Raw genomic sequence first — 22,130 nt, 5'->3', positions numbered from 1 at the left:
ACACATCTTGAATCACTATTCACCTTTTACTGGAGTCGGAGTATTTTTTCCAAGGAGAGCGTATGCTGCGATGTATAGTCGTGGGGTTCCCCCCCACCCTTAAGCATTGTGAAAGCATGAATACTAATCAAAACAGTGGCTGTGTAAGTACACTCTGTTTTGTATCCAGTTTCTCATGGGGAGAGTCAGACTAATGGGCAAGTGCTAAGAAAGAGTAGCTGAATGCAGACATGAAAATTAGCTTGTCATTGAGATGAGTAGGAAGGAAAAAAGAATCCTTAGTAACCAGTGGGATAAAAGGGGCATGAAATACTGTCAAGGTTGATGAGCTTGAAAGCAAACTAGCTCTAAAATGATTTTCATTTCAGTAGGTAGATGGAGATTGCAGCCTTTGGAAGATGCTAGTTTCTCAGGCAGTTGGTTAATTATGGTTCAGGGCATTGGGCTTGTTTGCAGCAATAGGTATGAGCTTAAAAGTTGCTTTGCCCACCTGTTCATGTTTTCTGTAAATATGAGGTTTGGGAGCTCCATTAGTCCCTGCACATGGCAGGTTTACTTTCAAAGCAGGATGCAAGTGAAAGAGAAGGCGTTGATGAGCAGGAATTACAATCATGACTATGGTTTAGTAGACATAGGCAGGAAAGCGATAGGGAATGCTAAAGCTGCTAGAGGTAAATTTAAAATGTATTTTAGTATAGATGCCAGAATTCAGAGATTCTAAATGCTAGATCAGAATTATGGTGGTTCAGAAATAAATGCCGTCTTATAAATTATCGACTAATGGTTGCTGCTACTAAGTATTGACTAAGTGCCTGGAAACCCCAAGTTCAGGGGCAAGCACCCTTGCGTACGTGCTGTCTGAAGCTCATAGGAAGAGATGAAGTCTTACAGTCCTGTGTCTTGATCCTCTTAGCATTTAGGTGTTTGCTTTGATCTGAACGCTGACGAGTCAGAGCAAGTCCACACTTTATGCTGAAATATTGAGAAGTGAGGACCACTAAAAGAAAGTTGGGATATGAGGCATAGATTTTTGCATGTGATTTCATATATATGGAGTAATATGCTTGTCCTTGAGGTCAGTAATTCTGTGTGGACCTAAGGGTCTGTATAAAGAGTTCTGTAGAATTAGGTCAAAGAACATATTTTCACAACATACCAGATCCAAGAACATTTGCTTGGGATATATAGTCTTTAATCCTACAGTGTCATCTTTCCAGAGGGTAGATAATCATGTTTTATTTGGAGGTTTTCATGATGGATACTCCCCCCCCGCCAAATACGAGGAGAGCTTTCTACATCCATTTACATCTGACAGGAGTGTACAAGAACACTTATTTCATTATGCGATAGATTTGCTGCTATTGTTTGACTAATTCCAAGATGACTATGTATGGTAAGGTCTTATGATCAAATGCTGAACAGTTGATGTCACATGAACAGTTAGACATTTAGAAAGTGCTTGGGTGTTTATCTAAATCTACCCTGAAAAGGCTGAATAAAAAAAATTGTCTTGTGAGCCAAGTTGGTGAATATAATTTTTCACGTAGTATTATGGAAAATAGGAAATATAATTGATGTAGACTCTTTACACATGCTTAAATATAGACCTTCCTTCGGCATGTTGTAACTCCTCACGGAGAGTACTGCTTTGCAAAGAATGAGGCTGATAAGGAGATTTTCAGTCCAAGTCTCTGAAGACTGAAAGTCTCTTGCTGTTGCATTTGACTTTCTAAGAAACTTGTTTGAAACTTGTTCAGGAGGCAGTACCTCAGAAGCAAAACTATCTTTAATGGAGGGCGGCTTCAAATGTCCAAAAGGCAGTGAAAAACACAGTTGAAGTGTTGTGTGTGGTTTGTTTGCTTATCTCAAACTCAGTGGATCCTGGTGAGAGAGGTAATGGAGCAGAAGATAACCTTACAGGAGATGATGGTGAAGTGTGTGTCTCTTGCTGCTTTGGTTGTGGATTCTGCAGCTGTGTAACCTACACACACTCTGTGCATGGGTGCAACATTAGTTTTCCTGAGAGAAGTCTTATACCTGCAAATTTTTGGTTTTGTAAGTAAGCTTTGGTGTGAATCAGAGAGACCCACTCATGTGAGTGGATATGAGACATCCACAAAAGCAGGTAATCCCCATGGTATGACAATTTGGGAAACTGAACTCATGTGAGCAGATGTGCCAAGTTCCCCTCTGTCATTCCTCTGCTGGGAAGTCTTTCTGCTCTTTTAAAATTCAAGAACGCAAATGTGTGAAATATCTTGCTCTTCTCAAGATAAATGGTACTTAGTTGCAGAGTTACCAAATGTGAGAACAAAAGGGACAGCAAACGGTCACCTGCAATGTGAACAAAGTGAAGCCTTGGAAGAGCACCGCTTCAGCAGATGGGATTTTTAAATGAAAGGTAAATAGCCCATGACTCCTCAAATGTGTCTTGGTTTAGGCTTTCAAGCGTCTTTCTACAGTACTGGGCTTCAATTTTTCCTCAGAAGGCATTGGACGATGCTTATTTCTTCCATGTCTGTTTTTTCCAAAATAATTTCATTGAATAGGATTGGAGACTAACTCCTTGTATAGCCCATGAAACTTTAGGGGAGACTGTCATTTCAGCATGGTTCTCCCTGTTTAGTTTGTCTGGGAAATCCTTCCAGAGCAAACCAGAGCCTGAACAATTATCAACCATAATGAATTTGTTGAAGAAAGGGGTGGTGTGCCCTTTATTTGCTGTCTCAGTAAGCACACTTTCATGTAGCTTCAATATTGTTTATATTCTCTGGGAGCTAATTTTTTCTTTGAAAAGAAATTTCTGTAAAAACATGTTCTCACAACCATGATAGTTCGTAAATGAACTATTCTTAAAGAAAAATATATAAAGGAGTGACTGTCAAGTTCTCTTAGGTCTACTGAAATTTAACTGAACTTCGGTATCCAGATCTACCTGTCGTCTTTGCTCCCTCTGTTTCGTGCTTTCTGACTTTGTGCCTTCTGTGCTTAGCCAGTGGTCTCTGTGCTCACTGTAGCAGTTCATTCTGTCAGCCAGTCATTCTTTAAGTAAATAAATTCTTCCAGAATTACTCATATGCCAGATGTGCTTTTTCATTTTTGACCTTTTGGCTTCCAAATCAGTAACTGTCTCTAATTTTGGTATCCGTTAATACTTATGAATGCTTTTGTACTTTTTTTTTCTTTACTTTCTGTGAAATCCCCTCCTGGGAAGGCAGTTTCATGTAGTTAAGCACCCCTCGTGCTATTAAGAACTGAAGAGCTGCAGTTCTGTGCCAATGAATGTGAATGTGCTGTAGTTTGTATCTACCCCCCCTTCTACTTTTTTTTTTTTTTTTTTTTTTTTTTTTTTTTTTTTTTTTTAAGAGTTGGAAGGGAGGAATCTGGTACTCAACAGCAGGGGATCTAACCTTCAGTTTTACAGTTAAATGTGGTCTGCAGAACGATGTTTTTTCTTTCCCTCTTCCCTGATCTGCTTCTTGTCACTATTTCCCTGGGGTCTCTCAGAAGGATGCGTTCCCACTCCAGGAAGCTTTGTAAATAGCAAGTCTTGATGGTCTTGGAATAAGTATGTAGATTATTGACTTAAGAGAACGCTTGTGGTACGTGCTCAAGATGTCCACGTTTCCACTGCTTTCTACCTCGCTCTGCTGTCCAAGCAGAAGTTTTATAGGGGTTGGCAGGAGCCTTACTAGAACTGATGAGAAGATACTGGCAAGTGTCAGGAGCTGCCTGAAAACCTCTACCCCAAATCCTCCGCAAGCAGTGCAGTTGCAGACAGTTACTCATAGCTGCCTCATTTTTACTCCGCTTCTCACTGAAGCGAGCCAGCTCATTGAAGCCTGTTGTAACACGTGACCTTGTTGCATTTTTACAGAGAGATGGAGAGGTTCGAGGAGAGCACAAAAGAAAAGGCTTGTGCTTTCCCCTGCCTCTTTGGGGTGTGGGCAAGGGTGGTCTTTCCCTTGACTTGTACCTGAAGAGACTCTATTTGTAAACTATTTGAGATCCAGAACAATGACTTTTCATTATTCAAGGCCCCCCCCCACACACACACACCTTATATTCAAAAGCAACTAGTAGCTCTTTCTGTGTAGGAAGTGTATCCCTGTGGTGCCTTCTGTCCATCTCACTGGGAACTAGAGCTTTACGGTGGGACAAACTCTAACCTCAAAAGGCACAGGACACTTGGTTGACCAAGGTAACTATATCAGTTTACTGTGCTCTTTGTGGAGTTTCACTGCAGATCTCTGACTTTCTGCATCTTAATTTGACTGGGAAACTGCATCAGAGCCAGATGAATGTTCTTCTCTCGCTCCATGAAATCGGTTTCTACCTCATGAGCAGATAAGAGTGGAGCTTCTTCCTGGAAGATATTAATTGTTGGCCCCTTAATAGTGTATGTTACAGCTTTTTTCTGTTGTTGGATAAAACTGAATTTTTCACAAGCTACTGGGGTTTGTCCCTAAGCTGCTGCTCTTTCCCTGAAACTCTTGCGTTTGTTTCTCTGTTGATACAGTCAACAGAGTTAGAGAAGGACGTGCAGGACAAACAAATGATTTTGTATTTTAACATCACTTATGTCTCACTGCAGAGTGGTTATCAGGGTTTTTCCATCTTGCCTTAGCAAACAGCTTAGGCAAAGGTGGGATGCAGGCTTTGTCTGCCTGACCTTCAAAGGTTCTTCGGATGACTTGCAACAACTTTGCCGATTAGTAGATGCAAGCAGCCATATTGTTACAGCTGCACTCTGCGGTGTTCTTGTTTGACAAGATTTTTGCAGAAATAAGAGGATCAGATTTTCACTTTTCTTGCAGTGAGTGGGTTTGTTCTTTGGTTAACAGTTGATGCTTCTAGTGCGTTAAGATACTTGAACACAATGAGGCAAGTCATGACAAGGCATTATGGATCAGAATACAAGTTGCCCTTTTAGTTTAGCGCCGTTTCAAGCTAACTAATGTAGATTCACCCACTTGTGTTGCTGCTGTATGTGGCCTATTTTAATAGTTCAGTGATAATTCAGAGAAGAGGCAGAGGCAAGATTTTTATTTATTTCCAAGCTGTTATTCTGTGTCAGCTTTGAGAGATGGATGAAGATAGCTCAAGCCTTAAAAGCTTAAGACTAAATTTTTCTGCTAAATTTTAAACTTGAAATGAATGAGCATATTGTTCTTTTGTATGTATAAATATATATGATACTTCTTTATATTTTTATATATATGTGTGTGTGTATATGTTTTTATATATATATTGCTTCATTGCAAAGAGATGAATGATTCTGATGAGCAAAATTACATAGAAGCTGTTGTTCATGGGACTGCTTGTGTATGTTTTGCTTTTTGCTATGAAAACTGTTGCTTTTGGTGTAAAAGAGCCCGCAGTTAGCTCAAGACTGAAGATAAATGCTTTCTTTGCTTCTGTGTTTGGCAGCTTTTTCTTTGGGAGCTTTCCCTAAAAGCAGCCTTAAATGGGGCCAGAAAACAAGTTTGAAGTAAGCAAGCTTGATATTTGTTCAGTGTAAATTCTTTCGAAGGCTCTTGTGTTTATTTCTGTTCTCATACTGCCTTGTTTCCATACAAAACTGTTCCTTCAGTCTTGTTTTTTGGTGACTTTATTCTCCAGGAGCAATATGTCAGGATAGCCAGTTAAGCATCATCTGTACAACCAAGCTTAATTATTCCGTCTTAAATTCTGAAAAAAGCTCTTTGCATCCCCTAACGAAATGCTAGGGATGGTGAGAGGGGGTCAAGGGAGGTAAAATGTCTAGGAGAAGACAAATCTGAAATATTGAAGGTAAATCCTGCCATTAGCTTTTCCTTCTCAATAAATATAGAACTGCTTTATTTTTTAAAGCAGCTGGTAGTTGTTTTACCTGTCCGTAAAGTTTTATTTTTAACTAGGCTTCCAATGTCTGGCATCACTGTTTCACATCTTCACTCATTACAGAAATGCCATTGGTGTTTTTATAAACGTAATCCATGCAAGATTTTCTCATAGGTATGCTCTGTTTGCAGAGGGTGTTTTAGTTATTTAAAATGTAATTCAAGTGGGAAAGGATTTGAACATTACATTAATTCATTCCCATTATTTTAGCCTCATTCCACAGTGAGGCAGTGAATTAATACTGAATTGCATTGGTAACTCGCTGTTTGGAAGTGCTAGCCCAGTTATCCATTCTGTCTGGATTGCGATCTTCCCTTCGCCCCACTTTGCCGGAGCTCGTTAGGGGCTGTGACTCCTCTTCCTTCAAGTGTTGGATATGCTCCTGCTCGGAAATCATGCCGAAGCCTACTTTCTTCAGCTTTGGCATGAAATAAAGAATACATAGCACAGAAGATGCCAGCTTCATCTCGGTGGCACACAGAAACCACTGAGACTGTGACATAGTGGGGCTCAGGACAAACCAGCTGAAACACATGGACAGCCTGTAGCTTGATAGCTTTTGATAGGTATTTGTTACCTTAACTTACCTCAAAGAACATGATGGTAACACTTGTCTTACTTTAAAAGTGACGTTAATTGAAGATGGAGGTAAGTCAGAGAACTAACAGTGAGCTAGAAGAGGAAGGTGAAATGAAATGAAATGAAGTGGGGAGCAGCTGTGTGAAAGAAGCCTCATTTGAAGGGAGGAAGAACAGAGTGAGAATCTGCTCTGGGCCTAAAAATATGGAATAGTGTCACTTTTAGAGATGGGATTCTAGTGTTTTTGCAAGCAAATATAAAACCCAGTCCAAGTGCAGTCTTTTGTTTTATGAATAGGCTGGTTTCACGTTTGTTTGAATACGGTAACTGGCCAGTAGTTGTCGCTTACAGTGAGTTGTCACTCATTTCTTTCTTGGCACCTTAGTCAGTAGAGCTAGATCTTCATTTAAAATACACAAACATGGTACCATCTGCCTGCCTTTGCCAGTGGTCCACTTAGGCATTGGCACAAGAGTGTCTTGGGATTTGGAGAGATTTGAGATATACCTGTTAACCATACTTTTTTTTTTTTTTTTCCTCCCCTCCCCTACATCTGAGGATGATTACAGAATTAGTATTTATTGGCCTAGGAACAGACATACCCACTACTATCGGTGTGGCAAGTGTAAATGTTTTAACTGTGTTTTTACTGGCACCAGTGGGGAAAAGGATTCTTTCTAAAACATTTCTGGCCTCTTGCGTATCTAACCCTCAGTGTTAAGTAGAAACACACATGAAAATAAAAGGGAGGTAATATCCTTTTTGCCTCCTATCTTTTTGATTCTTCCATTATGAAACTGAATGCTAGGATAAGAGGTGAGCAGACATGAGCTGTGGGTCTGTGAATTGTTTCACAAAACTAAATAAATTTGTCTCTTAACTCTAGCTGTTGCTCTGTGCTGGTCTGGAGAGTAGATGGGGAGTAGTGCCAGTCTTGCAGGTGTGACTGGCCCAGCACTTGCAGTGCCAGTGCCACCTTGAGGAGGAAGGCTTTCCCAGTCTGGGGAAATGTGTTTGGGCTTGGATATCCATGTTCGGTCCATGATATTTTGAACTTAGGGAGAAGTGAGGTTGCCTCTCAGTTCCTGATGGATCCTCTCATGCAGCATGGGGTACTCCCGCTGCCCTTCTGCTGAGTTTACCTTGACGCTGATGTGCTTCCACTGGATGTCACTGTTGCTCTCTGTGAATGCAGTTAAAATATCATTTAACCTGTGGTGAAAATGACTACTTGAAACAGAAAAAAATGTAATGGTATTTCTCCCTTGTTTGGATTAGCAGAATTGGGGTTCAAATAGACAGCGTACACTACCTCCCCCCCCCTCCAATCCTGTGTCCTGTTTTTTGTTTTAGCTAAGCCGTTGACTTTAGTTGCCCTTGCTGAATAATGCATTGGATTTATGCATTGCTTAAAGGCAATGCCATCTTTCTAGATTTTTAAAAATTAATTCTCGGTGTCAGATGCTATTCTTTTAATAGGGGGAAAAAGAAAAAGAGAGAAACTATATACACTGCAGAACTTGATTCAAGTGACTAGAGGTAAAGCTGAAAGAACCCTGACCTCAGTTCCTCTCTTCTGGTGGGGAAAGGTAGGAAGGAAAGGAAAAAGGAGAAATATTTCACCTAGATCTAATTACAGGAATACTGCTCTTTATTAGTAGGTGTAAAATTTTCAGGAAGGTGACAATGCTGGCAGTGTATCTTCTAAATATCAGCATTTGGATAGCTAAATGGCATTTTTTCCGTTGTCCATCAGAGTTTTACTACTGACGTGTATGTATTCTGTAGTTAATATTTGTCCGTCCCCCCCCGATCAGCGTGATAGTAGCTGGCTCAGCTGCTGCTCGGCCGGAACCGCGCTCCTCGGAGGCTTCAGGAGCAGACCTCTGGAACGAAGGCGGCTGAATTTCCCCCTTCCCCCAAGTAGTTGCACTGTGCTGTCTTTAAGTGGTTGCTATAAATAAATCACTTCTGTTTTCCCTTTGTCACTAAGAGCTGTATTGTATTCTAAAACTGCTTATCCGTTCTTCCTTTAATGTTCAGCTGCTTCTTGCTATACTTCCAGCGCTTAATAAGCAGATGTTGTAATAAGATATTTAATGGCAAATACATTTGTTCAGTTGTGCTGAATAAATCATGCACTTGAACTCTGACTAAAATAGATTAAACCTCTACAGCAGTGTCATCGTTTCTGGTGCCCTTCCCCAGAATTCATCTGCTGCTTTACCTTGCGGATGAGTCAGAGGGAGCACAGGTGTCTCTGTGCAGTCGTGGTGCTGGTCAGTACTGAGACGGTCCTGAAGCCAATGCGTGTTTCAGGGCTCTTTCTGTATTTTTGCAATTTTTTTTTAATCAGCTTGAATTTAAAATTGGTAGTGGCTGGCTCACCACATGCTTTATACTGCTGTTAAGACCAAGGTACCTGTAGTTTGGTCAGTGATGGGAGTTTTTGTTGTCGTTCATTTTTGATGGACAGTAATGGGGCAATTTTAATCCCCCTTTACAAAATTGGAAATAGTTTCAATCTAGTGGCAAGTCAGTTCTTCCTCATTTGGGTGCAAGTTTTCTGTCTAGTGTACTGCCCACTTAGGCAGTGATAGGCACAAGTTGTAGTTTGGCTATTAAGGAAAAGTTTCTGAACATTTTTGTCTTCCCTTAATACATCAAGCAAGGCTTTCCCCAGAAACCCACGGTGATGCTTAGCGCTGCCAAATTCAGAGGATGCGCTAACAGTTTAATAAAGTAAGTTTATTGTCTAATAGTGCAGCTTCAACCAGTGTCACTGCTGTATTTGAACTGTGACAAAAGTGCAGATAGTTGCTTCTGGAAGATAACCTGCCACTCTGAGTCACTGTACAGGCTCTTTCCAATTTTTTAATGAAGGAGTGTTTTCTTTAGCTCATAAAAATGTTTAAATTTGTCATTGTCGTCATCTCTCAAATGGATGCCAAAATAAATTCTGGAGATCCATTTGGATTTGAACTACTTATAAAGCAGGCCAGTATCTGCCCTGTGAAACTGTGGTTGCGTTTCCTCATGTGGGCAAAGCTTTTATTGACTTTAATGAATGGGCACTTGGGTATGGAAAACCCAGAAGGATTAAAAAACCCTCTGGAGTCATGGTAGTGAGGCCATGGTATCGTTGTTCTCCTTTGTTCAGTGAGACTTCTAATAGCAGAGAGGGGTGTGCTTTGGGCAGCATTGATGCAAATATTCATACTTAGGCTCCTCAGCCTCTTCAAAAAAGTGAGTTGAATTTTAGTCTAGTTATTTGTCTGGCATCTGATCCAAATGAGCCTGGATGCAAATGCTTTGGTTTAACCCACAAAAAGGAAAGTGCTGGTGAGAGAGAAAGCAGTGTGTGCATCCACCACAGCCTGGCTGGCAGTCAGACGATCCTTCACTCTTGTCCCTCCGCTGTTCTGAATGTCACGGGCTGCAGTTATGCCTTGCAATGGTGTGGGGGGGTGGTTTTTTTCATTTATGACTAGCTGAGAGTTTGCAGGCTCTTTCTGTGAGATGCACCTTGCACTGGACATACCTGTGTTAGGCAAATCCCAGCTTAACTCCTGCGGAATGCTGTACGTAGGGCCCCTCGCCGAGAAGCCTACTTGGAAGGGTCCCAAGTCTCATATTGCGGCTTCATGCCATCAGAGTGAGTGGGATGATTAGGAAGATGCATCTAACAGATTTCATATTTCTCTGCCTGACTTTGTGGGCTGCAATTCAAAGTGGTATCTGTAGGTGTGGATGTTGGATCCTTGATTCTAGCACATGCTGTGGCAGGGAGGTTAGGATGTGCTTGGTTTTTTTTTTTTGTTTTTTTGTTTTTTTTTCTTCTTGTTTCTAGAACTGAATATGCAAATACCTTGCTCAGTCAAAAGCCTCCCTTTTAGAAGTCACTCTTAATGACATAGTGACATAGCTTTTATTTGCTGGCTGAATAGGTACCTCGTTTAGGTAGATGCCCTAACACAGGACTGTATTGCTAAAGGCACTAGCTACAATTTATCTTCCTGATCATGACAGTGGTCTGTAAGTGACCTTTCAGGCAGCTATGGTATTGGAAATAGGGTAGTATGCCATGTTATCATGCTTTCATTTTTCAAATGTGGGTCCACTTCTGCTTTTGGGAAGGGTTGCTGCCAGTCAGAGTGCCTTCAGGAGCCCACAGCTCCTACAGGCTTGTGGAGGTGGCTTGCTTGGCTTTTCATGGTGGCAGCAGGCAGCCTGTCGGCTGCTCAGCAGATTCTGGTGTCTGACAAACAGCTGCTGCTGCCTCCGGCTTCAACCTGACATGGTGAGGGAGCATCTGCCCCTAAAGCATCAGCTGTGGGAACATCTATGCCGTTTTGCCCTTGCAAATACACCAGACTCTTTCTGGACTGTGTGATGCAGCAAAGAGAATACTAACTTTGGGTTCAACCCAACTGCTTGTTATGAAAAGCTGTCTGACATATGTTTTAAAGGTAGAGGAGAAAATATGTTGGTACAGTCATTTCTCTGCTTCTATGAGTCAGCTTGTTCTAATGGTTTTTGAAGTGGAAAGCTCATAATCATTTGGGGCTTTTAAGTGCAAGTTGAATGTAGTGTTAGCTCACTCAAATTTCTGCTCTGCCATGTTTGACTGGCCTAAGGCTACCCTCTCAAAACATGAAAACAACAAGAAAATATACTTTTCATGCTAGTTACCTGTTGAACAGTGTTGTATTATGCTTTTTTACTTTAGAAATTTAAACAGCAAATAGCAGCTTTTGTAAAGCTGGGTTTAACTCATTTGTGCAAGAGTACAGTTTGGTTGGTTAAGTGAGCAAGCTGTGGCGCTTGGGCCACCTGCGGCTCATGAGCAGCTCGAGTGAGGCTCCCATGCCAGGGAGCCATGTATAATGTGGCTCGGAGCGTGGGCTGCGTTGACCTAGGACCTGCGGATAATCTGAATTGCTGGAACTGGGAGGAAGCAAGTTAGCAGCGGGTGGCATGGCTGGTACCACCTGATAGCCAGCTGCATCCCGAGCCTGCGGTGTAGCATGGTGATCCTTGTGGCGCAGTTGTCATCTGTAGCCCTTGCGCTGTTCCTAAACCTTTACCTTCCCTTCCTGCCCCTTACGAAATACTTGCCGTGTGATACTTGCCTGTGTGTAGATCTGGGTGAGCTTTGTGTGATTGTGGTGCCGGATCAGGGTTGCAGCTGAAAGGCTTGCTGGGTACCACGCAGTGCAGTTATTGCAGAAATCTGAAACTTCAGCAGTATTCAGACCTCCTCTGCAAAGCAGTACTGAATTATTTTTGACTCGTAATGCTCTGAATAATTTTTGTTTTGTTTTTAAAGTTACGTGAGATGGGCTAAGATCTTGCTGCAGGTTAGTTGCATCATTGTTGTCTGTGTATATGTGTCTGGCGTCAAATACAGAAGTGAACAGGTAAATGCAGTGCTAATCAGATATGTGTTCATTAATACTGGGCGTGCGAAGAGAGATGTGAAGCCGCTCTTCATTTCTCATTTAATGGACGTGTACACAAGAACTTTTAGAGAAGGTTTTTCAGTCTGTCAAAACTCCTTTCTTTTCTGTTGATTTGCACAGTTCAGTCATTTACATGAGCAACAAGTGTATGCGATGGAACTGCACCAGTCGTCAGGCCATGGAGGAATGATGTTTTGAGTGCTGTGATCCTGGCTTTAGATTCGAATTGTCTCTCTTAACGCTTGTTAAGAAACTTAACGCTTTGCAATTGCTTCTTCAGTTGGCTACCTTTTCTGTTAGGTGAACTTTTCTGAATGTGTTCTGTTGGTGATAATGCAGATAAATAACGCAAATAGTGTTTGTTCTAGAGGAAAGATACAATTTTGAAAGAAAAGGAAGAAAGAGGAATACGTTCTCTAATAAAGATCTACTTGTTTTAAAAACTTAATTTATTCTAAATAAAATATTCAAGCTCGCATAACTAAAAACAATTGAAATGGAAACTTCAAAGTAAACTTGTTCTTGTAACCTCATTGAGGAGGGAGAACCCGTTCAAGATATAAACAAAATTAAAATGACTGAATCAAAATTGCGTCTGTTTTAACTTGGTGCATATTGGAACATTTAGCTTTTGCTGAACTTAACAACATTACTGCAACCTTGATTTCTTACAGTTAACAAACATGGAGAGAGCCTTTTATTGTACTGTGCAATAACTTCTTCCACTGCTGGTGTGAAATAACAGGAGACTCTTAGCAGAGTTTACTTAATTCTTATAAATCGGATGTGCTACTTCCAGATGGCTCCACAAAGTCTCCATTTACCTGCATGATCTATGCCGATGTAGAACGTGAGCAAAGCCCTTTGCACATACATAACTTGAAGCTTGCGGGAGAGTTGCAAGTTTGACATCTACGGTTTGCCTTTTCTGATGAGGATGTTTTTGAAGAAAAACAACAAAAAAAACCCAGCCCCCCACTCAGAATGCCCTGTGAGGGCAGACAAGACTGCAGCAGCTTTTCCCCTTCCAGTTGTGTCTAAAGTAAACAAATATTTTTTCTCTCTCCTTTTTTTTCTTTTAATAGTGTAGATTTTCTCAGCAATATTGTACTTTGCAATTTTCTTCCATAAAGCAGAAACCTTCTCCAGTTGTTTTCATTGCAGTAGCAAATTATGTCTGCTTATTTTCCTAGCAATCAGAAATGGAGTGTGGTGTTCATCTTAAGAAAACTAAAACTCAAGATCCTGGTAGGAACCACCAGCAGCAAGAGGAGGAGACCATTGCAAATACTCTAGAGCACATTGTGGGACAGCTGGATGTTCTGACTCAGGTATGGAGTTTAGTTTAGTTTTGTGATGATAATGGTTCCTCTGGCTATAAGAATCAGGAATATTTTTGCAATAGCATCTTAGAATAAAACTGTGGTTAGTTCAAAATATCTGCTTTTAGTAGCTTATTGATCTTGCAGCTGCTTTAAGCAGCTTATCTCTGTCAGTTCCCTTGCATCAACTTCCAGCTCAGACCGTGCTCTTCCCCCAGTTTCTTTATGCTGCAGTGCAGCAGAGAGCTACTTCAGCCCACTCTGGTACCCTCTACTATTAGCCAATGTTTAGCCGAAGTAATGCCTAAAGGAGTGGCTAGATTAGCCAGCAGTTAGACTTGGCTTCAGTAGATAATATCTCTCCTTCCCCCACGCAGTTAGACTGCAATAAGTAAACTCTGTTGAGATCCTCCTCCTTTCCCCCACCCCACCTTCAGCTGCACAGTCCAGTTTCTGCAGCACTCTCCTCCCATCTGCAAGTCTGGGCCCTTCCATGCCTCATCTCTCAGACATGCTTGCTCACCCACAACTAGCAAGCAACTAAGCCCTTGCTTGAAGCATTACCGTACAATTCTTCCTCAAAGTCATTAAATAATGCTTAGCATTAAGGAAACTCACCAAACTGATGGATAACCCTCCAACTATTTAACAGTAATATCCATTAGTGTTAATCTAACACATGGTACATTTGCTTAGTAATAGCTTGAGGATAGCGTCGTCATTTGTTTAACCAAATAGCTGCTCATTGCTCCAATTGGGAAGTGTTCATTTCTGACCATTACCTGTGGTTGAATATCATTGTGTATTTTTGAGGGATGGGAGAAGCAGGGAGGAGGCATGGGATAGTGAACATTGGCGATCTGTAAAATCTGTGTGGGAGGGCTTTTTTGGGAGCTTCTTAGCGTTGTTTCTGGGGAAGAACCAGCAGATCTTGAACACGGTATTGAACACTGATTAGTAGTCCTAGTTAAGCCTTTGCTTTGCTTTTGAGGGAAATATTTGTTGTCAAAAAATGTAAGATGATGGGTTGGAGGGCACAACAGGAGATTGAAGTAGATCTGATTTAAGGATATGAAACATTCCAGGATTGTACACAATCTAAAGCAGTGTAGGGTAAAACCCAGAAGATATGTAAGTTCACTTGGCAGAAATACAAGAAAGCACTCTTTCTGTAATCTTTAGAACACACTCAACATCAGGAAAAAAAAAATGTATGGCATTGGACCCTCATGCTTGTGATTAAAATGCAACCCAGTGTATATACAGAATTTTTTATTACTGTTTTTGTCTCCCAAGTAAGGTTGGAATGTGATCCTTATCTCTCATTACATAAATCAGATCCACAGTTCTGATGATGGATGTGTAATGGCTCCATTTCAACTTCATAGGTGTTTAGAGGAGGCAAATATTCCAGTAAACAGTATGTGTGGGATTTAAACTAGATATAAGCAATGCAAACATAGCTCTAGAAGTTTTTTTGTAACCGTAAAAAATTCAAAATGTTGTTTTAAGACTAGCAGAAAGAGAAATTGAGATCAGTGGGGGAGGAATAAATTAGTAGGTTATAGGATAAAATTGGAAATAAGTCTGAAACTGTAGTAAAAAACAAAAAGCTGCCTCGACTAGTAACTTTACATTCAGCACCTGGGTTTTTTTGCCATCCTTAGAGTACTTAAAGATTAGAACCAACAGGAAATTATATGTTGTATTTTGCTATCAATGCCATCTTAATGCATGTGTGCAAGTAGGTCTGTCTGGCGTACAGCTGAAATGGTTTCATAATTCTTCATTTTCGCTCTACTAATATTGCACCTGCTTTTGATATTTAGAAGTAAAACAAACCAACACAAAGCCATCAAAGCTAAGCAAATGAAAATGGAAGAAGTCCTCATTCTTATAATGAGAGGACATTCCTTAAAAAGCAGGGATATAGGCAGTTAGCTAGGCAGAGCGGTGGAAGGTAACTCTAGAAGACATCCTCCACGTAGCTAACTTTGTTTTTTCTTGCGGGCGCAAGGTGTCTAGTGGGTTGTAACACAGAAGGGAATGCAGGCCTGGCAGAGCCTCTCTTATCCCCTTTTGTACAAGCAGACGGTGACTGGGAGGTGCCATGGAGGAGCCCATCAGTGGCTGCAGTCTCCAAGCGAAACGCACACAGCAACTAGTGATAGTTGGTCATCCCCGTTTGTCATTTCTGCTGCAGCACAGCTGCGTGCTGCTCCTTATGCACAGCAAGTTCAAACTAATGTTGCATGTTTTGCATTGGGTTTGCTGACCTCTTTTTGTGAAAGAGAGGTACCACTGGTTGTGGGGGGGCAGCTTGAGGGGGGTGTTGTTTGGTTGGGGTTTTAAAAAAAACTTTCATAAATAACACACAACAGGCATCAGGATTTTTCCCTTCTTGAGGAAAGACTGAGGATGTGCCAATAGTCTGCCGTGGTGCTCTGTCATAAATCATTGGCTCATAATTTGAGTGTTGTCTGTTTAAGAGGAACACTAATGACATAAGCAGAACCATACAGTTTAAGCTATTTCTTAGTTGAGAAGAAAAGACAAGACTCCTCATGATATTTCCAGAAACCCTCTCTTGGTGCAGTCATCCCAGGGTTTTCCAGGAATTATAACTTGTTAGCTTTGTGGGAGCTTGGGTATATTCCTAATGTCATACCTTTAGTTCCTGTGCTCTTTGTTCTCGTAGTTTCCAACACTGTATTAACATAATGTAATATTAAAACTTACAGAAGTTGTGATCAAGTACTTTGGGAAATTGTGCAAATCTCAAAGTAATTTATTCATCTTCTAATATTCCTTTTAGCCGTCATTTCAAGGTTTATCACAAGAAACTTCACAAAATGTGAAAGTGGGAAAGAAAAATATTGGTGTGTTCTTTCAAAATTTTCCACTGGAAAGAGCTAATAGTAAGAAATCAGCTGAACGCTGTCATCTCTTGCCAATGCCCAGCTTTGTTCTGGGCTGCGTGCTTGAAGCCGCATTGTCCGCGGCGCACCAATTGCCAGTACCTTCCTTCCACTGACAATAGGTTTCCAGATGAAGTGGAGTGTCGTGCACTCGGAGACAGCAGGATTGTTTTTATTCTATTAAGAGGTCTCTTCCTGCCAGACACCAATTGCGAGTAGAAATGCCGAGGCTGTAGAGGCGTTACGCCCTGCACAGCAAGATGCACTTGAATGGGCTTGCTTCTTCAGCGAGGCACTTCAGTTATTATTGGAGAAAGTTGTATCAGAGGAGACTAGTGGCTGTTGTATACCACTTCTAGCAACAACTGTTACAGCTAATAGATATGAGTCCCCTCAAATTTACAAAGCTTCATTTTATGCTGTTAACATCTTGCTATGATTTTATTCTTAAGGATTCTGGCAGCTTTTTTTAACTAGATTTTGGTTCAATTAAACCTTCCTCCCCTCTCCTCTCCAGAATTGTCAACCCATTTTTTGTTTTACTTGCAAGGAAGCAGTCTAATGTGACCTGACAGAGTCACTAGAGTTCCCACTTATTTATTCACTTCACAGATTCCTCATGTTTTTCTAAACATGGGTTGTAGGCCATATTTTACATGCAAATAAAGAAGTCAGGCTTTGACTCCGTTTTCCAGACGAGTAGCACATACTTGATGATTTTGGTGCTTTGAGGAATGGAGTGAAGTTAAGACCCGGACATAAACCCATTGTTTCTAGTGGTTCTTGGATTACTTAAAGGTACCCTGGTGCCCTTTGTAGGAAAGCCGGCAGCTCAAATCTGATGAAGAAATGAGGAAGGTGAGAGTAATGAATGTGCCTTGTGCATGCTTTGCTCCTCCCTTTCCTGCAGCTTAGTATCTTGTCAATGTGTGAATAATTCTTAAATCCTGTTCTTTACGGGCTTTCAGAGAGATGATTTGGAGGAAAATGGCAAAACACCTGTCAAGTATTTGTAATCAAAGGCTGGACCTTGGTATCTCAGTGCGTATATAAATGAATGTTAAGGTTTTTATGGGGAAATAAAAGGATTTTTCCCTTGGATAACTCATTCCTTAATGCTATAGAACAGAAAGGTGGTTTTGGCTGGAGCCAAAATGGAGCGAGTATTAAGAGTGTGTTTGGTGTGCTACCTCAGATGCATTTCCTGCGCTTGCAGCTCAGCTGCTCTGAAAGAGACTCAGTGAATAAACATTTCAGCTACAGTGGAAACTTGCATTTGCAGTGATTAGCTTAAAGGGTTTATATACTTTTGCTCTCACTCCAAACACCTGCAGTTGCCACATTCACTCTGTTAATCCGTAGCACTGGTATGCAATAGGCACTGAGGAAAAAGTTGCTGTTTTTATGTAGGAAGAAAGATGTTTCTTCTAAATGAAGAGTTCAGAATCAGGTTATCATAAAAGGTATCATAAATAGCTGAGATAATCCACCCACAGGAAACGGTTTCATATACATCCAAAACTAATCTGCATTGAAGCGGGGGGAAAATAGCACAATGAAATGGAGAAGACTCAGTAAATCCCTGAGATAATCCAGGCCAGAACCAAAGGACAATTTAGCTCATGTGAGATTAAAGGATTATTTCATTTATTCCAGAAGAGATTGCATAGGGAGGGAGGAAGAGAGTTTTTTTAAATGAAATCATTTAGTACAAAAAAAGCTTGGAGAAGGGGAAGCTTTTTGATTAAAATTGAAGGTGTTTGTGCAATGCATATAATAAAAATCAAATTTGTTAGTCTTCACTTTGAGATATGGTCTTCAAAGTACGTGTTTGTAAGGAATGAATGACCACTGTCTTCTGAGAGGTATTGAATGTAGATTAAACAACTGGTTTAGTGAAACAAATTCTTCTGACTTGAAGTAGTTACAAGTCAACAGGTCAGACTTTTGGGTAAGCATTGCTTATTTGTACCTGGCGCAAATGTCATGGTTTTTTACATTGCTTTCAGTACCTGCATACCCACTGGCAACAAGAGGTCCCAGCAAAAAAGTGTGTTGGGGGAACCTTTGAAGTGCAAACAGTTTTTATTCCAAAAGCAATTGTTGTTTGCAATCCAAAACATTAAAAAAAAAAAAAAAAGTTGCCATCTGAGATATCAGTGAAATACTGGAGGAGCTTGGTTTCTAAATCTTAATTTAGGGGATGTAAAGGCTATTTCTTATGAGTCAGGATCATCTCTTGGAGATGCAGGAACTCTCTCATTCAGAATGAAAATAAATAAAACAGTCTGGTTGATGCCAGTTCTCTGTATGGTATCTTCAGAGCTATTCTTTTTCTGAAATTCACTTCCAAAATACGCTTGTTGCAAAATCTCCATAAGCCTAGGTCCAAATGGATTTTTCTTTCTTCTAAGGCTGCTTAAATTAAGTGCACTCCTAGTGATACTGTTGTATTAGTGTTCTAGGACACTGTCCAAAGCCTGGCTTCTCAAAAACACCGATCATCTCCCTGGTTCAGAGGACCTTCAGCTTGCATTAGCCTGCAGTGGGAAGGAATACTAAGCACCTCCCATGGTTCGCTTTCACAGGCAGACCTTGAAGAGGGATCCTTTGATACACTTGACTAATAAAAATTATTACTCAACCATTGGGTATCAGCAGCTGGGTTAATTTTACTGAGTGATTTGTTCAGTACCGTTCTGGGGTAGATTGGGAGGCAGGGGAAGGAAACAATATGAGAAGTCTTTTCGGAAGCACACCCTCATGATTGTGGTTGGGGGAAACTTTTAGACTTTTGGGAATGCTAAACTGTGCATTGTAAGGTTGCTCTCATGGTATACATACCTGGATATCTCTTGGTAGAGTATCAGAACTTGTTGTATTTTCATACCAGATAGTGAAACAGTCTCCTAACTCCTTTTACTATCCTTTGCTGATCTAACCCCATGGCTGTGGAGACTATGTACCTTACCTGACCAGAAGCATGCACAAATTCCCTTCCAGAAACTGGCAGGGCCCAGTGTAAGTGCTGGCAATCTGGCACTGACTGGTAACTGTCAAGACTGAAGCAAGAGAGATGTGTGATGAAACATCTTTAATAAGAAGGCTCTTGAATGCAAATTGAAAGGCTCACCAATGTGGTTAGAGACAGCTTGTATGCTTTGTGTCCCCACACGATATAGAGACAACTGGCAGAGCCTGTGGCTCATCTTGTTTGTTCCTAGGACTGATTTAGTAGAAAGGGAGATCCTCTTTTGGACTTCCGAGTCCCTTTGGTCAGAGTGATACAGCAACTGACCATGCTGCTTGGCCTGGCAAAGTAAATAATGCTGCAATTTCCAGGTAACCTTGTATGTTTTTCCTGATGGGAAAAAGTGCAACTAGTACTGTGAGTGTTAAAATTACTGTTGTCACTGTACTTATTGTCTACTACAGGACTACCAAAACTGCTTCTACAATCTAGTTAAAGAACTATTTAACTGTGATGCCAGCATCTATAGAAACTGGAACGTGCTAGGAGGTGGAAGGAGAGATGGCAGCAGATAATGGTGTGGGTGGGGGTAGTTGAGCAATACTCATTTCAAAATTGAGAACTCTTTCTTCCCTTCTGTCTGGTCCTTTGGGCTGTTAAATATCAAAAATCCTTTACAAATATTGCTAGTAACAAGTGGCTGGTTCACTGTTGGCTGGAGAGAATTGGTGTGGCTGTGATCTCGTGCTCAGCATTAGAGAACAAGCTTCGCGTGCATTTAGCCGCACGGCTTCTTGAGCAGGTCTGGAGTTCTGCATAGGGATCCTGATGAGGCCAGGTTAGGGATAATGTTTGTACTTCTGCAGGCACCGTGATGTATTCCTAATCCATGTGACGCAACAGGGAGAGGCTACCTATTTTCAAGAGTTTAGAGAAACTGAGAGAGAAATACGCTGGAGCTCTTGCAGCAGCGTGGGGTCCTCCAGCATCAGAACAACGTGGGGTTGCAATACTGTGTGCAATAGCAAAGATTGTGCAGGAAAGGCCTCCTCAGCAGCACTGATCTTAGGGTAAACGCTCTCAGGAGAGGAAGGGTGGTAGGCAGCTTTGGGAGCCTGATTGTCCCAGAGTGTGTATAAGAGGTCTTGACTCGATTTATGTGTATCGAAGAGGTTCATAAAAGTAGGTGCTTGCATGGCTGGCCTCTGTCTCCTGGGCAGACAGCTCACGAGAGGAGGTGGAATCTGCCAGTGCCCTGTAATATGGACAAGCCACTAGAGTGCTGTCAGAAGATTGGGTCCTTGGGAGGCTTGTTTATTTGCCTTTATTGTCCGCTGCCCTTTAGTAAGCAGTCTGCTAATTGAAGGCTTTGGTAAACTAGTGTGTAGCATCTTGCTAGTGACTGTGCTTGACCATCACTGTCTGTCCCTGCAGAAATGCCTGGACTTAAGCTCTGAACTTTTCGCCTACTCCCGTAAGGTAAGGAAAATGGGGCCAGTTTTGTTACCATATGGATGTGTAACATGAAGCATAGCACAGGCCTAGAAGACCATGTCAGGTGTGCTTCTGGGATGTCCAGCGCCTGGCTGTACAGCAGCACTGAACAAGAAAGTGTCATCTAGTTGCGCTGGGACTTAGCATTTTGTAGTGCAAAGTATAGAAGTTTCTGAAATTGAAGTATGTTACAAAGTAAACACATGAAGACTCATGAAGTTGTATTAAAGGATTGAGGGAGAAAAAGACTAAAGCACTAAATGAAATATCGTCTTCATTCTGAAATAATCAATAGGGTATCCTTAAATCAGTCTGTGTAATATTCTGTGCAAATAGTCTTTGTGAGAATTTTCTTTAGTGTTTGCATTCAAAACAAGAAAGCTTGTGAAGAGCTACAAAGCTGATTTAATACGCCTCTGGGGTAGATGATCTTGTTTTAGTTTATGAAAGGACGAGAAGCTATCGCTTCTTTAGAAATCATTTTGCATTTTAAAAAAATGTTAATTGTGTATTTGATCTCTGAGATTAAGACTTTGACCGCTAGTAAGGCTTGTCCCAGCATGCAGAGAGCCTTGCATTCATATGATTGCAAAGTAAAACGTTAATAACTGTGAAGGCTTTGTGCCTTCTTAGGCATTCAGATGTGAATGGTTTGTCTAAAATGCCAACTTCTGCTCAAACCTGTTAAGAGGTATAGGGGCTGCAATGTTGGCAACTGTTTCTGGCCTGTCTGAAAACTGTGTTTGGATGTAACGTGTTTGAGGAGGATGGACTAGTTCTCTTTAAGTAAGCTCAGCAGTAGCAGGGATCCGCTTTAAGTTTCATTATATGCAATTGTTGAGATTGAAGGGAGGCTGACAGCAAGTCAGGGCAAAACTTAGTGTGATGGGGTACCCACAGGACAGGTTCGTGCTTGAACCTCAGAGTGACTTGCTGCACAAGTGCTCCTCTGAACCTTTTAATTTTGCAGCTGAATTTTGGTGTTTTTAACTATTGTCTGTGGAGTGAGTTAATAACACTTTCTGTAAGCATTCAAATCATAGATGTGGCTGCCCTGATGCAAACAACTCTTGTGGTAGTTTATTTCACTCGGTGAATTAGTTTAGAGAAAGGGCTGCCAAGCTTAATTTACCTGGATATGTGCTAATTCCTGCCTCTGCACGGGGACTGTGTTCAGGAAGACATTTAGCAGGTGTTTGAGGTACCATCTTAGTGACATCTACATATAATAGCTGGGGACTCCTGTGTAGCTATTACTCCGTGTAACTGATGCAGTCAAATGGTGGCAACTGTACTCCTTTCTTCCAAGACTGCTTTCACTTTCCAGTATGGTGCTTATAGGTGTAATGAAGGCTGTGCAGCAGGCCATGGTCTGCAGTTGTCGTGGATTTGCGCCCTAGAGGTATTGAGATACCTTTGAACCCAGTCATTAGCATTTGCTGAGGAAGAACCCTTGCGGCTCCTTAGATGCAAAGGTAGCGTCATTATGGTGCAGTTTATT

General features: G+C 41.2%; 1 protein-coding gene across 5 annotated transcripts in view; it reads left to right on the top strand.

Moving 5' to 3' along the window:
• POC1A (POC1 centriolar protein A) overlaps nt 1-22,130 on the top strand; it is a 133,651-nt gene that overhangs the window by 34,690 nt on the left and 76,831 nt on the right. For 4 of the 5 annotated variants that reach the window (XR_010391195.1, XM_026106544.2, XM_064518709.1 and 1 more), the window contains exon 10: nt 13,118-13,255. The exons of the other annotated variant lie outside the window; for it this stretch is intronic. Coding sequence is in view for 3 of the 4 variants with exons in the window: in XM_026106544.2 (XP_025962329.1) it covers nt 13,118-13,255 (138 nt within the window). In the remaining variant the exon portion in view is untranslated. The remainder of the gene's footprint in view (nt 1-13,117; nt 13,256-22,130) is intronic. 5 annotated transcript variants of the gene reach the window in all.

Source organism: Dromaius novaehollandiae, chromosome 12 (genome assembly GCF_036370855.1).
Source record: "Dromaius novaehollandiae isolate bDroNov1 chromosome 12, bDroNov1.hap1, whole genome shotgun sequence".
Classification (NCBI taxonomy): Eukaryota; Metazoa; Chordata; class Aves; order Casuariiformes; family Dromaiidae; genus Dromaius; species Dromaius novaehollandiae.
The sequence above is the reverse complement of the archived record's forward strand: the minus strand, read 5'-3'. Positions and strand labels throughout refer to the sequence as shown.